Below are 14,456 nucleotides of genomic sequence, written 5' to 3'. Positions count from 1 at the left end.
TAACAGCCCAGCTCTGAAATTCCATTGGCTGCTCCCAACCCCACCCACCCTGCAGTACCATGACTGCAGGTCAGGCACTTAGCAACTGGACTGCATTTACGGTTATTGGCAGCATCCTGCATTCACATGACCACATTTTATGATGGTTTTGCCAAAACCTGGCATTTACTTCAGGTTTTCAGCCAAACAGCTCCGTAACAAACCATTGATTCACTTAACAATTATGGTGCTTGCTGAACCCATGCAGTGAACTGCTTTGTGACTGCAGTTCAATTAACAACCATCACAAAAAAAGGTTGTAAAATCAGATTAGTCACGTGGGTGACCTATGTTATGACTGTTATGACTTACGACTTTAATGGGCAAGCTCCATAATAGTCCTAAGTCGAGAACTACCCGTACTGTACTTCTAAGTCAAGGGATGGGCATGCAGCCTCTTCCGAACTTTTTCCCCCCTCTCCAAATAAAGAAATATACATTGAGGTCTTCTCAACTCTCTTACAGGAACTGATAGCCTTGGGGCTCAGTAACATCACTGGTAGCTTTTTCCATTGCTACAGCATCAGCTGCTCCATGTCCCGTTCCCTGGTACAAGAAAGCACAGGAGGACACAGCCAGGTAAATCCCAGAGAAGCCTGTAGCCTTTTTCTGATAGGAGGAAGGAATTGTGCAGAAGTTGGAATCAATCAAATGGATGGATAGCAGAACAGACCTGCAGAGAACTAAGTGAGAACTAATTTAAAGGCATGCTGGAATAGATGAGATCATTCTGATGAATGCTGGGGTACAGTTAGCTTTAGAAATTACATCAATTACCCTTCCTGTGGACTGAGGGTGGGCTTGTTTATCCCTAGAGCAGGGGTCTGCAAACTTGGCTCCTTTAAGACTTATGGAGTTCAACTCCCAGAGTTCCTTATCCAGCTTTGCTGGCTGAGGAACTCTGGGAGTTGAAATCCACAAGTTTTAAAGGAGCCAAGTTTGCAGATCCCTGCTCTAGAAGATAAATTTATTTATATTATGAAATATAATAAAAAATACATTTAGGGTATTTTTTTTAGTGTTTAGTATTTGAGTCGGCCATGAATCTGTTCACAAATATTAAGTAGCCTTGAATATGCTACTGGAATTAACATGAAGTTCAAAACTTTGTTTCATCACTATTCTCTTTGAATGTATGAGACGAATAATTTATTGAGGGCTGTTTGGCTTCCTGTTGTCAAAAAAAAAACCCAGTATCCACCATGACCACAAAAGTGGGCAGTTTTCTATAACTAATGTTTCCAGATCTTTTTGCACTATGACTCCCTCTATATCCCGAGCTCCTGGAGGTGCTTGCTGGGGTGGCAGTTGAGACCCCCAGACTTTTAGTCATGGGGGACTTTAACTTGCCATCTTCCGGCTCGTCATCGACAGCAGCTCGGGAGTTCACGGCTTCCATGACGGCCTTGGACCTGACTCAAGTAGTTGATGGCCCTACTCACACTGGGGGTGGCACACTGGACTTGATTTTTATCTCTGGTCAGTGGTTGAGAGATCTGGACTTGAAGGAAATAGTCATTGAACCTTTGTCATGGTCAGATCACTCTCTCCTTCGCCTGGACTTTCTGACCACCATTCAACACCGCAGGGAGACGGAGCCAATACGTTGGTTCCGTCCCAGGCGCCTGATGGACCCGGAGAGGTTCCGGACGGAGCTTGGGCCACTTCCTGAGGGTCTGGCTCACGGCACGGTTGAGGAACTTGTTGCGGCCTGGGAACGGGCCGCGGCGGGGGCCTTAGACCGTGTCGTGCCTTTGCGGCCTCTGACCCGGCGCAGGTCCCAACCGGCTCCTTGGTTCTCCGAGGAGCTGAGGGGGATGAAGCGCCGGAGAAGACGCCTAGAGAGTTCCTGGAGGTCTAGCCGTTCGGAGGCTGATCGGACACTAGTGAAGTCCTATAATAGGACTTACCTAGTGGCATTGAGGGAAGCGAGGCGTTGCTACGCCTCCTCCCTCATTGCGTCGGCAGATAACCGCCCAGCCGCCCTGTTTCGGGTGACTCGTTCCCTCCTTCACCAGGGGGAGCGGGATGACCCATTACAGGGACGTGCTGAGGAGTTTAACGGTTATCTATACGATAAAATCGTTCAGCTTCGGGACAGTTTGGACCAAAATTGCGGTGACTCAGGTGAGACGTCTGAGGGTGGTCTTGGTGACATTGTTTGGGATGAGTTTGACCCTGTGGCTCCCGAGGACATGGACAGGTTGTTGGGTAGGTTGAATGCCACCACGTGTTTACTGGACCCGTGCCCCTCCTGGTTGGTGCTGGCCACTCAGGAGGTGACACGAGGCTGGCTCCAGGCGATTACGAGCGCTTCTTTGGTGGAGGGAGTCTTTCCGGCCGCCTTGAAAGAGGCGGTGGTGAGACCCCTCCTCAAGAAGCCTTCCCTGGACCCGGCTGTTTTAGGTAATTATCGTCTGGTCTCCAACCTTCGCTTCGCGGCGAAGGTTGTAGAGAGTATGGTGGCATATCAGTTTCCCTTACACCTGGATGAAACTGTCTATCTAGACCCGTTCCAGTCCGGTTTCCGGCCCGGTTACAGCACTGAGACGGCTTTGGTCGCGTTGGTGGATGATCTCTGGAGGGCCAGGGATAGGGGTTGTTCCTCTGCCCTGGTCCTATTAGACCTCTCAGCGGCTTTTGATACCATCGACCATGGTATCCTGCTGCGCCGGTTGGAGGGATTGGGAGTGGGAGGCACCGTTTATCGGTGGTTCTCCTCCTATCTCTCCGATTGGTCGCAGATGGTGTTGACAGGGGGGCAGAGGTCGGCCCCGAGGCGCCTCACTTGTGGGGTGCCGCAGGGGTCGATTCTCTCGCCCCTTCTGTTCAACATCTATATGAAGCCGCTGGGTGAGATCATCAGTGGCTTCGGTGTGAGGTACCAGCTGTACGCGGATGAAACCCAGCTGTACTTTTCCACACCGGGCCACCCCAACGAAGCTATCGAAGTGTTGTCCCGGTGTTTGGAAGCCGTACGGGTCTGGATGGGGAGAAACAGGCTCAAGCTCAATCCCTCCAAGACAGAGTGGCTGTGGATGCCGGCATCCCGGTACAGTCAGCTGAGTCCTCGGCTGACTGTTGGGGGCGAGTCATTGGCCCCGATGGAGAGGGTGCACAACTTGGGCGTCCTCCTGGATGAACGGCTGTCTTTGGAAGATCATTTGACGGCCGTCTCCAGGAGAGCGTTCTACCAGGTTCGCCTGGTACGCCAGTTGCGCCCCTTTCTAGACCGGGATGCCCTATGCACGGTCACTCATGCCCTCGTGACGTCTCGTCTGGATTACTGCAATGCTCTCTACATGGGGCTCCCGTTGAAGGGCATCCGGAGGCTACAGTTAGTCCAGAATGCGGCTGCGCGGGTGATAGAGGGAGCCCTTCATGGCTCCCGTGTGACACCTATCCTGCGCAGACTGCACTGGCTACCTGTGGCCTTCCGGGTGCGCTTCAAGGTTTTGGTAACCACCTTTAAAGCGCTCCATGGCATAGGGCCGGGCTATTTACGGGACCGCTTACTGCTACCGAATACCTCTCACCGACCCGTGCGCTCTCACAGAGAGGGACTCCTCAGGGTGCCGTCAGCTAGGCAGTGTCGTCTGGCGACACCCAGGGGAAGGGCCTTCTCTGTGGGGGCTCCCACCCTCTGGAACGAACTCCCCCCAGGACTCCGTCAACTTCCGGACCTCCGAACCTTCCGTCGCGAGCTTAAAACACATTTATTCATCTGCGCAGGACTGGATTAGATTTTAAATTTATATTGGTTTTTAATGGGTTTTATTATTTATACTGCTTTTTAATAATTCGGCCTTTTAGAATAAGTTTTTTAATTGTTATTTTAATTTGTATTTATATGTTTTTACTTGCCTGTGAACCGCCCTGAGTCCTTCGGGAGATAGGGCGGTATATAAATGTGATTAATAAATAAATAAATAATCCAGACTGCTCAGACAATTGGTGTGACAGGAAATAAGAGCTCAAGGCTAAGTAAACAGTAAAAGTAAATATGTCTCAAACTTAGACAGACATCAATTGACTGTGGATAAGTATATGCCGTTTCCTGATAATGATATGGAAAGACTTTGCCATTTACTTCCTTTTTTCTTTTTACTTTCCAGTTATAGTATCATAAATTGTGAGATTTAGAAAGTACTTTTGGAGATCATCTTGTCCAACCTCCTGCCCAGTGCAGGAATCAATTATTTCAGCACCCCCTACATTGGCCATCTCATCCCTTTTAAAATCCCCATCAAAAGAGAGTCCACTGCCTCTCAAGTCAGTCTCTTCCACTGTTTGTTTTTAGCCAATGGTGGGATTAATTTTTTTTACTACTGGTTCTGTGGGCGTGGCTTGGTGGGCGTGGCATGGTTTAGTGGCTGTGGCAGAGGAAGGATACTGTAAAATCTCCATTCCCTCCCCACTCCAGGGGAAGGTTACTGCAAAATCCCCATTTCCTCATGATCAGTTGGGACTTGGGAGGCAGAGAATAGATGGGGGTGGGGACAGTCAGAGTTGGTATTAACTCCAAACTACTCAAAATTTCTGGTCAGAACCTGCTGAAACCCACCTTTGGCTGTTACTGTTAGGAGTTTCCCCTGATGTTCAACTAAATTGCATTTTAAACGTATTCTTTCTTCTCCTGTCTTAAGAAACATCTCTGAACAATTCTGCCCTGTATTCTACATGACAGCTCTTCTGATACTTGAACTCTTCTTGCAGTCTTCTCTTCTCCAAACTAAACACACCCATTGCCTCCAACCATTCCTCATAAGTTGTTCCTTCCGAGACCCTGATCATCATGGTTGCTCTCCTCCTTTAGACTCACTTCAGTTATCAATATACCTCCTAAACTGCAGTACCCAGAACTGGATGCAATCTTCTCAGTGGAGATGCCAATATTCCATCCAAAATATTCCAGTTTGGGTAGACTGTAATCTACCCAAAACAGAGTAGAGATGGTTCATTTCTCCACATTTTCACATTTCACTGATGCAGCATAGTCTTGGTATGTCTGTGCGTGTCTGTTTGCAGCTACATCGTACTATTTATGTTCAGATTGTGATGAATTCAGATCATCTCTCATGTAGCACTGCCTAGCGTGAGGCCCCTATCCTATATTTATCCCCAAGACATTTTCTACCAAAATGCAACACTTTGTTATCGGCTATGCTGATAATCATCTTTCTGCCCAGCTTGTCAAGGATCGCCCACATAATATCCTAAAGGGTTTGTTATTCTCTCTATTTTTGCATCTTCTGCAAATTTTACAATCTTTTTAAAATCTCTTTGTACAACTCATTTTTAAATATAAGGATCGGCACTGGGAGACGACTTCCGGTGTCCAGCGGCAACGGTCGTCTGGAAGGCTTCTCCTGCCTCCAGCGCCCGAATCCGGCCGCCGCCGAGGCCCTCAGGGGCCAGGTGTTCCGAAAAGGACACCTGCCGCACGGACGGCTCGCCAGGGGTCTCCCAGCCGACATACAGGACTGTGGGGACCGATGCTGGCGCGTCCTAGGCTCGGCGGGGTTTGGAGGCCACGGGCCACGGCCATTATTTTGGTCGTCGCCTGGGCCGCTGTGCCCGGTGACACCGGGGCTTTGGATTTATAACTGCAGCAGCCTGGTGGTGAACAGGGAACGGAGAAGAATTGAGGAATGGAGAAGGGAAGGAGATATCGGTAAACGTGCAGTGGAGTGCCCGGAGTGCGGGGGTTTTCTCCCCTGCGGTTGGAAGGAGCACGAGTCATTCTGGAGAGAGGAGAACTTAAAATAAGAAGATTACCGGTTTTGTGGAGCTCTGGAGAGAAGAGGTGATGGAGAAATTTAGGAGGGAGGTTTGAGGCCCCTCCTCTGGGGAACAGTGGTGGCGTCCAGCTTCCGCCTTCACTATGAGAATCTTGATGACATCACTTCCTTCGGCTTCCTGGTTGACTAACTGTACTCTGGACTCGTTGCTCCTGTGAGTGCCCCTGGTGGATCCGGAGGAAATTACAAGGATACTGTGCCTGCCTGAGGATTTTGTATTTTTTTTTTCAATGGCAAAGGTCAGAGACCAACTGCTGGAGAGATGGAGAGAATTTTGGAAAAGTTATCTAATATGGACAAGAAATTGGATGATTTGCAAAGAGGCCAAACGGAAATAAGAGTAGAAATTGTGACTATCCAAAAGGATTTAAAGGATACTCAACAAGTCTCAGCAGAAAACAAGCAGAAAGTGGAAGGTCTGAGGGTGAGATGCGGCAGTGCAGAAAAGAGAGGAGACGACAGGCAATGCTGTGCTTGACCACAGATGGATAAAATGTCTTATTTCCTTAGGTTACAAAATTTGGAAGAAGTGGACCAAGAAGATTTGAGAGATGTTGTGACTAAATTGTTGGGAGAATTTCTTGGGAGAGGTGTTGATTTCATGAATTGGGATGTGGATCGAGTTTATAGAGTTAATTCACAATATGCACGCACGCATGCAGTTCCCAGAGAGGTTCATGTCAAATTTGTGAGAAGAGAGACGAGATGAAATTTTAGAAAACATAGGAGTGGGGCACTGATTTACAGGGGCAGGGAGATAGCCATTCTGAGGCAGATTCCCAGACAGGTACGTGAAATGAGAAAGAAATATTACTTTTGTCAAGCAAATTGTACCAGAAGGAGTGGGCTTCAGATGGCTGATGCCAGAGGGATTGATGATTTTCCGGGAGGGCATTACGAAAAAATTAGTACAATTGCGGAGGCTACGGCCTACGTGGAGGAACACAAAGCCCTCCTGGAATCAGATGACCCAGGAATTGAAGAAGGGAGGTTATAGACCATGGGCGGAGGCGGCTGCCGCTGTTGCGGCCCTGGAGTTGGGTCAGGCTGAACCCAGAGTTCTGAGATCCAAAACTAGGAAGTGATAAAGATATTTGGGATTGTGTTGGTTTTCCTTATTCTCTTTTGTACGATATTCTGTTTATTCTTGACCCTTCTTTATTACGTATTTAAGATTTGTAAACGTAGCTACTTCGTGTCACCTGCTTGCCATATGGCTGTTGTAGGTGTTAAAAAATTTGAGTAAAATTCTTATTTTGGATAAGAAAAATGAAAATTTACCATACCTGATATGTATTTGTATAAACCTTTATTGACCAATAAAAACTTTTTGAATAAAAAAAAGGATCGGCACTGGGCCCAAAATGAAGCCTGCAGTAAATTACTTGACACTTTCGTGTATGTTATGTCCTGCACCGGCAGTGGCGGCCCCTAGTGGTGGAGATGGTTTCTTGTTCTGTTCTGATTGGATCCCACTTTGACAGCCGAGTATAAAAGGGCTGTCAAAGCGGGTGCGCTGTTCTTGGTTGTTACTGGTCTCTGTGAGTTAAAAATAAACATTGTGTGTGAACATCTGTGGAGCCTCAATTATTACGGAACCCACAGAATATAATAGTGTATCTAGTTTGATTTTAAAAAATCATTAACATATGCTTATTAACTACAATTTTTCAGCCACCTCTATATTCCTCTATTAGCATAGTCCAGCCTGCTTACTAGAATCTCATGGGTTTCAAATACTTTGCTGACATCCAAATACACTGTTCCATTGTAATCTCCTCAACTGATCTCTGTGAAAAAGGGAAATCACATTGGACGGGCCTGACTTGTTCTTGATAAACCTGCACTGCCAAGCAAGACATTGTCTTCTGAATGCCCATAAACTGTCTAATAATCTGTTCCAAAGTTTTGCTCAGTATCATACTGATCAATCAATCGTTACCTGGGGTTCCTTTTTTCTCTTTTCACAGTTCTAAAACTTTCTGGGATCTCCCATCCATGTAATAACCGGGCCTGACCCTGCTTAGTTTTAGAGCCTAAAGTCAGCCAAGTGCTGACTTTAGGCTCCATCTGCTGTCTTTAAAACCTGATAACAAGCTGAAACGGGAGGAAAGTGAAATTTGGGGCTATTTTCTTGCTTTATGCAGCCTGCTTTCAAGTCAGTTGTTCCGTTTTCTATTTTGCAGATGGCTACAGTCACCTCCTCTCTCATCATCCTGGCAACCATTCTGAAGATTGGAGAGCTTTTCCACGAACTACCCAAAGTATGTTCCAAAATTGGACTGTTCTTTCTTTAAAAAAAATAAATACCATTGAGGTACAGTGGATATTGAAGGAAACATTCTCCAAATACAGTGGTAATATCAATATGACTTAGTGAGGACTGTATTGCTCTAGAAAAGATTAATATTTATGCAAAGGTTCTTCCATTCTTGCCCATTGCTTGAATTAAAACTTCCTACTCGAGATATTATAAAATAGTATCTTTGCCATTTTCTTTTAGGCTGTCTTAGCTGCCATTGTTATCGTCAACTTGAAAGGCATGTTCAAACAGTTCAAAGATATTCCTGCACTTTGGAGATCTAATTTTACCGACCTGGTAAGTAGGAGAAGCCTTCAAGAGGAATCCGAGGGCAAGCAGAGACTGATGGGTGGTCATAAATTCTGCTTTTTACAAGGAGCTAATTTAGATTATGCGTGCAACAAGGATGCATGCAGGGGTGAAATCCAGCAGGTTCTGACAGGTTCTGGAGAACCGGTAGCAGAAATTTTGAGAACCGGCAAATACCATCTCTGGCTGGCCCCAGAGTGGGGTGGGAATGGAGATTTTGCAGTATCCTTCCTCTGCCACGCCCACCAAGCCACGCCCACCAAGCCATGCCCAGAGAACCGGTAGTAAAAAAATTTGGATTTCACCACTGGATGCAAGATGTAGCTCTCACGCTCAGAAACAGAAAAGAATAACAGTATTGTATAAAGGACACCTGGGGGAAAAAATCTAATAAAACTGTGCTATAATGTTTCAACAAGGTTATAGAAACAAGTAGATAAAGAAATAAAATAGCAAACAAAAAAACTGATTTCTACCCCACCACCACCATCACCCAACATTACTACATTACTATTACCGTACAAGTGATAGCATCTTGCACTATATTTAAGAGAAATCCCTCTGTTTCTAGAGTGAAGCAAGAAATGCACTGTGGCACATGCAATTTTATCCTATAGTTTGGGAGGCCATTTACCCGTAATGGTCATGCAGACCTCGAACAAAGAAATCTGAACATACTTAGAAAAATGATATTCTAGAACTAGTTTCCAAGACATGCCAGCTTTTTTTCTCTGTGGCAAGATTAAAACCATGTCATAATTGAAGGACATTCAGATATTAGAGTCTTCATATCCTGATTGATACTTAGCAATTACTTTATTTAACACATAAATTATAGCTCATCTACTTCCATAGATTTGAGGCAGTTACACATAGATTCCCAAAGGCAAGGAAACTGGATGTGTTCCATACTTTGGGAGGTGAGATGAAGGAGGAGGAGGAGGAGGATGATAATAATAATAATAATAATAATAATTATTATTATTATTATTATTATTATTATTATTATTATTATTATTATTATTATTATTATTATTATTATTATTATTATTATTACATTTATGTGCTACCCAAATCTCAACAATTCTGGGCAGCTCACAACATTCAAATAAAGAAATTATAATGAAACATTTTTTAAAAAAAAAAAAGATGGGAAGTACAATTAAGATAGTCCAACGCAAGTGTTTTTTTCAAGCTCCCACTTCACACACATGGTCACATGGTCTTTTCAACACAAAACAGGTGAAATCAAGTTGAGATCATCCTACAAACACCCAGAATCAAGCCAGGTAGAGCTTTAACATTAATAATAAGCACTCTGAATGGGTTCTGGGGGTAAATCAGTAGCCATGTGGTCACTGCAGTATTGGTGCTCAACGGCTGGATCTGTTCCCTCTGGCTGGCAAGTTGGCTGAAACCAATTTCTACCAATTGTAGCATCCAACAGGGGGGGAAACCCATGAAGAGAGTGTTGCAGTAATTACACTGCAAAGTAATTTGTATTTTCAAAGCACCTACTGCACCGAATGTTTCACATCATTGTTCTACTGACTCCAACAGAGAAGATTCTAAGATTCTTCATGCCGTTTTAAAATCTTTGCTGATGTGGTTGTACCTCCATGTTATTCTTTAATGCTGTAGGTTTTGCAATATACAGTGTTTTTTCTTCATATTTATGTATTCCATAGCTAAGATATAATAGAACAATAACAATGTCCTACAGGGTTATTAAAAAGCATCTCTGTACCATCAATAGCCTATCTGATATAAAATCAATTGTTTTCAATTTTTTAGTTGACTCAGCAATCCTTGATGGGTCAACAAGGTTAGGCAGACCACTGGCCAGCTGCAATGGGATAACATTTTGCACCAATTCACATTTGCTAACATAACTCAAAAATAATAACTACTGAAATGTCTCCCTCTTCTAAAATTGAATGGCAATTCCAGTGATGCCTTCAGTACTGTTGTTATTCTCTCATTCTCATGACTTCAGCTTATCTGGCTTGTAACTTTTTTCGCTACGGTACTCTTGAATCTCGACTTGGGACTGGCAGCAGCTGTGACATTTTCACTCTTCACTGTAATCTTCCGGACTCAGATGTAAGTATTACTCAAGCTAGCGAGAGGATGGGAGAAATAGATTTTGGAATTGCTTTCTGCTAGACTTTTAGTCAGCAGTCTAAGGCATTTATATTCTGCCCCATTTCAAAAGATTCAGGTTGATTTGTTCAAATATAAGATAATATTAAGAAACTGAGAGGCAGAACTGTGCCAAGTAAGGCAAGTAATATAATATATATATATGTTAGCTAAAGATAAACATGGGAATTGTGGTCCCTAAAAGCTACGGAATTATACTTCCCAGATCTGTCACCATTGGCCATTCTGACTGGAGGTGCTGGAAGGTGAAGTTCAGCAGTATCTAGCAGAAGACAGACTCCATCTCACTATTGATGGAATTGCTAATTTCAGTACATACCATATTTCCCAAAAAATAAGACCCTGTCTTATATTTTTTTGAGCCCTGAAATAAGGGCTTGGCCTTATTGCCATGCGCTCAAAAGCCCGATTGGGCTTATTATCAGGGGATGTCTTATTTTGGGGGAAACAGGGTATATATAATTCAATCAAAACACTGTTGTTGTTATTATGAACCAATAAAAGCCCTTATATTTGTATATGGAACCAAAATATTGGGATTTAGCTATGAAGCCGTTGTGTGAGGTCATCAGTGGCTTTGGGGTGAGTTACCAGCTGTACACTGACGATACTCAGCTGTCTCAACTTTTCCACCCCAGGCCACCCCAACGAAGCTGTCGAAGTGCTGTCCCGGTGCCTGGAAGCCGTACGGGTCTGGATGGGGAGAAACAGACTCAGACTCAATCCATCCAAGACGGAGTGGCTGTGGATGCCGGCACCCTGGTACAGTTGGCTGACTGTTGGGGGCGAGTCATTGGCCCCAACACAAAGGGTGCGCAACTTGGGCATTCTCCTGGATGGACGGCTGTCGTTTGAAGATCAGTAGGCGGCCATCTCCAGGAAAGCCTTTTACCAGATTCACCTGGTTCGCCAGTTGCGCCCCTTTCTTGACCAGGATGCCTTATGCACAGTCACTTATGCTCTCGTCACTTCTCGTCTGGATTACTGCAATGCTCTCTACATGGGGCTACCCCTGAAGTGCACTTGGAGGCTCCAGTTAGTCCAGAATGCAGCTGCGCGGGTGATTGAGGGAGCCACATGTTGCTCCCGGGTAACACCGCTCCTGCGCAGTCTGCACTGGCTACCTGTGGTCTTTCGGGTGCGCTTCAAGGTGTTGGCTACCACCTTTAAAGCGCTCCATGGCTTAGGGCCCGGGTACTTACGGGACCGCCTGCTGTTACCTTATGCCTCCCACCGACCCGTACGCTCACACAGAGAGGGTCTTTTCAGGGTGTCGTCCGCCAAACAATGTCGGCTGGCGGCCCCCAGGGGAAGGGCCTTCTCTGTTGGAGCACCTACCCTCTGGAACGAACTTTCCCCCGGTTTACGCCAATTACCTGACCTTCGGACCTTTCGCCGTGAATTGAAAACATATCTGTTTATCCAAGCGGGACTGGCTTGATTTTTAAATTTTCAAATTTTTGGATTTTTAATAATTTTAAATTGGGGTATTTTAGTATAGGTCAATTTGATGGTTTTAATTCTCGGCCACCTTTTGAATATGTATTTTAATTGTTATTTTAATTTTGTATATTATTGTTTTAATCTGGCTGTACACCGCCCTGAGTCCTTCGGGAGAAGGGCGGTATAAAAATCTAAATAAATAAATAAATAAATAAATAAATAAATAAATAAATAAATAAATAAATAAATAAATTTACAAGTAACTATATGCTTAGTCTATATGTTTAATCTAAGCTGCAGAGATTTAAGGCGTAAGCCATTCCTTTTGCATAATCAGAGTATAAATACTCAAAGGGTTGTGTTACATCTTTTTCATCACTGCAATCTATCAGTATCATGGGTAACATTCAAAAGAGTCATCATACTTGGCTGGCATGTTCACTACAAGAAGATTTATATTCAAATTACTTATATAAACAATTAATACAAAATCCGGTAAAGAAACTTTAACATAATATAAAGCAAGCAGCTTCTTTTTCCATGAGGAGTTCCAGATACAGATGTCATGAATGACCTATTATGAGAGCAGGTCAAACCCTTTGCTAATCCTTTTTCTCTTTTATCCCTTTCCCAAGGCCTTATTATTCCATTTTGGGGCAAGTATCCACCACAGGAATTTACAAAGACATTGCTCAGTATCACAAAGTAAGTATATCATGAAAATGATTAAAGGAGATAGTTGTCAGGAACTCTATAGAAAAAATATATTTATTTATTTACTACTAAACTATCTATGCTACTTTCCAGACTGGCTCTGAGCAATTTACAAGGCAATGCATTAAAGAGAATTTTTTAAAAAACAGGCAACACAGCACATAATATTGTGGCGTACTTGATGCTCTCTGAGCTTTGTTGTTTGCTTGCAGACATTTCATTACTTGAGTAGGTAACATCATCAGTTCTAGTGAAGTTTACTTCCTATTTATAACAGTGCAGGGGTGGGTTCCACTTATCTTTGCTACCGGTTTGCAATGGGAGCGGGCGCTCATGTGCGGCACTTCTGTGCATGCACAGAGCATCTGTGATGACATCTGGGTAGGTGGGCAGAGCCTCCTGCTGCCATTACTACCGGTTCGCAAGATCCGGACCGAACCGGTAGCAACCCACCACTGATACAGTGGCTTGCCCTGCCAGTTTTGATGGGAATGTGGTTTTCTCCTTGATAGTTCCTTGATTAGGATATTGTTTTACTGCTTGATTGTGTTAGAAATGAATTCAGCCAACAAGCATGAAATTAAAGAGATTTTATTAAAAATAATAATAAAAGCAATTTTGTGAAACAGGGTGGTATCTCAGCAGATCTCAACAAAGGAGTTTGAGCCAGGAAGCCACACCTGAAATTTCAAAAGCATCACATTTTATAGTTCCCTATCACGACGCCCCCCCCGCCCCTCCTACATAGGACCCAGTGACCGATCCCCACTAATCCAGTGATGCCTTCAGAAACAACATCATCTCTTTCTTTAATTACATGTTTTTCAACACCTCCCTATTACTACCAATACCTCCTTATTTCTACTCACAAAATATTTTGCAAGCATAGCTCTTCCTTATCTCAATTGTCCTGGCATTAAAGAATGTCCCCATAGCTGGGCCTCTTTCTAAGGGGCCTCAAACAAAGATTTATTCTAACACAACACTGTTATATTTTCAGCATGTCTCTTCTCCACTATCTTAAAGCAGAGTAATGTCTAACAAATTTAATACAGTAGCAGAGCTGGAAGGGATCCTGCAGGTCATCCAGCCCAACCCCCTACCTAAGCAAAATTGAATCTTTATTTATATGCATTTCTAACCTATATACCTACCTACTATTTTATTTTTGAATTTTCTCATATCGTACAATTGTTCCTCTGGAGTTAATCCCTGCTTATCTTATTGCAATATTATTATAATAAATAACAACCAGGGGCAGGGCTAAATAAAGGTCTTATTGAATAGTCAAGTTTTTACAGTCCTATGAAAACCCACCAGGTAAGAAGTATTGCAGATCGGAGTAACATAACATAATAACAGAGTTGGAAGGGACCTTGGAGGTCTTCTAGTCCAACCCCCTGCCCAGGCAGGAAACCCTACACCATTTCAGACAAATGGCTATCCAACATTTTCTTAAAAATTTCCAGTGTTGGAGCATTCACAACTTCTGCAGGCAAGTTATTCCACTTACTGATTGTAGTAGGCAAGCTGTTCCACAAATGCAGATCACAACTGTGCAGGCCCAATTAGGCCCCTATCCCTACAGGGGCAAAGTCCATATTGTGATTGTTAATCCTCTAGGAAACCTCCTCTAGCCAAGAATTATAGTTATTATGTTGGGTTTAAATGACACAGCTGACACT

General features: G+C 44.0%; 1 protein-coding gene across 1 annotated transcript in view; it reads left to right on the top strand.

The window, feature by feature from the left end:
• Nucleotides 1-14,456, top strand: part of SLC26A6 (solute carrier family 26 member 6) — a 41,750-nt gene that overhangs the window by 13,731 nt on the left and 13,563 nt on the right. The window contains exons 9-13 of the mRNA XM_058167160.1: nt 505-618; nt 8,027-8,104; nt 8,344-8,439; nt 10,448-10,554; nt 12,693-12,762. Of these exons, the coding sequence (XP_058023143.1) occupies nt 505-618; nt 8,027-8,104; nt 8,344-8,439; nt 10,448-10,554; nt 12,693-12,762 (465 nt within the window). The remainder of the gene's footprint in view (nt 1-504; nt 619-8,026; nt 8,105-8,343; nt 8,440-10,447; nt 10,555-12,692; nt 12,763-14,456) is intronic.

This window comes from Ahaetulla prasina, chromosome 2 (genome assembly GCF_028640845.1).
Source record: "Ahaetulla prasina isolate Xishuangbanna chromosome 2, ASM2864084v1, whole genome shotgun sequence".
NCBI classification, from domain to species: Eukaryota; Metazoa; Chordata; class Lepidosauria; order Squamata; family Colubridae; genus Ahaetulla; species Ahaetulla prasina.
The sequence above is the reverse complement of the archived record's forward strand: the minus strand, read 5'-3'. Positions and strand labels throughout refer to the sequence as shown.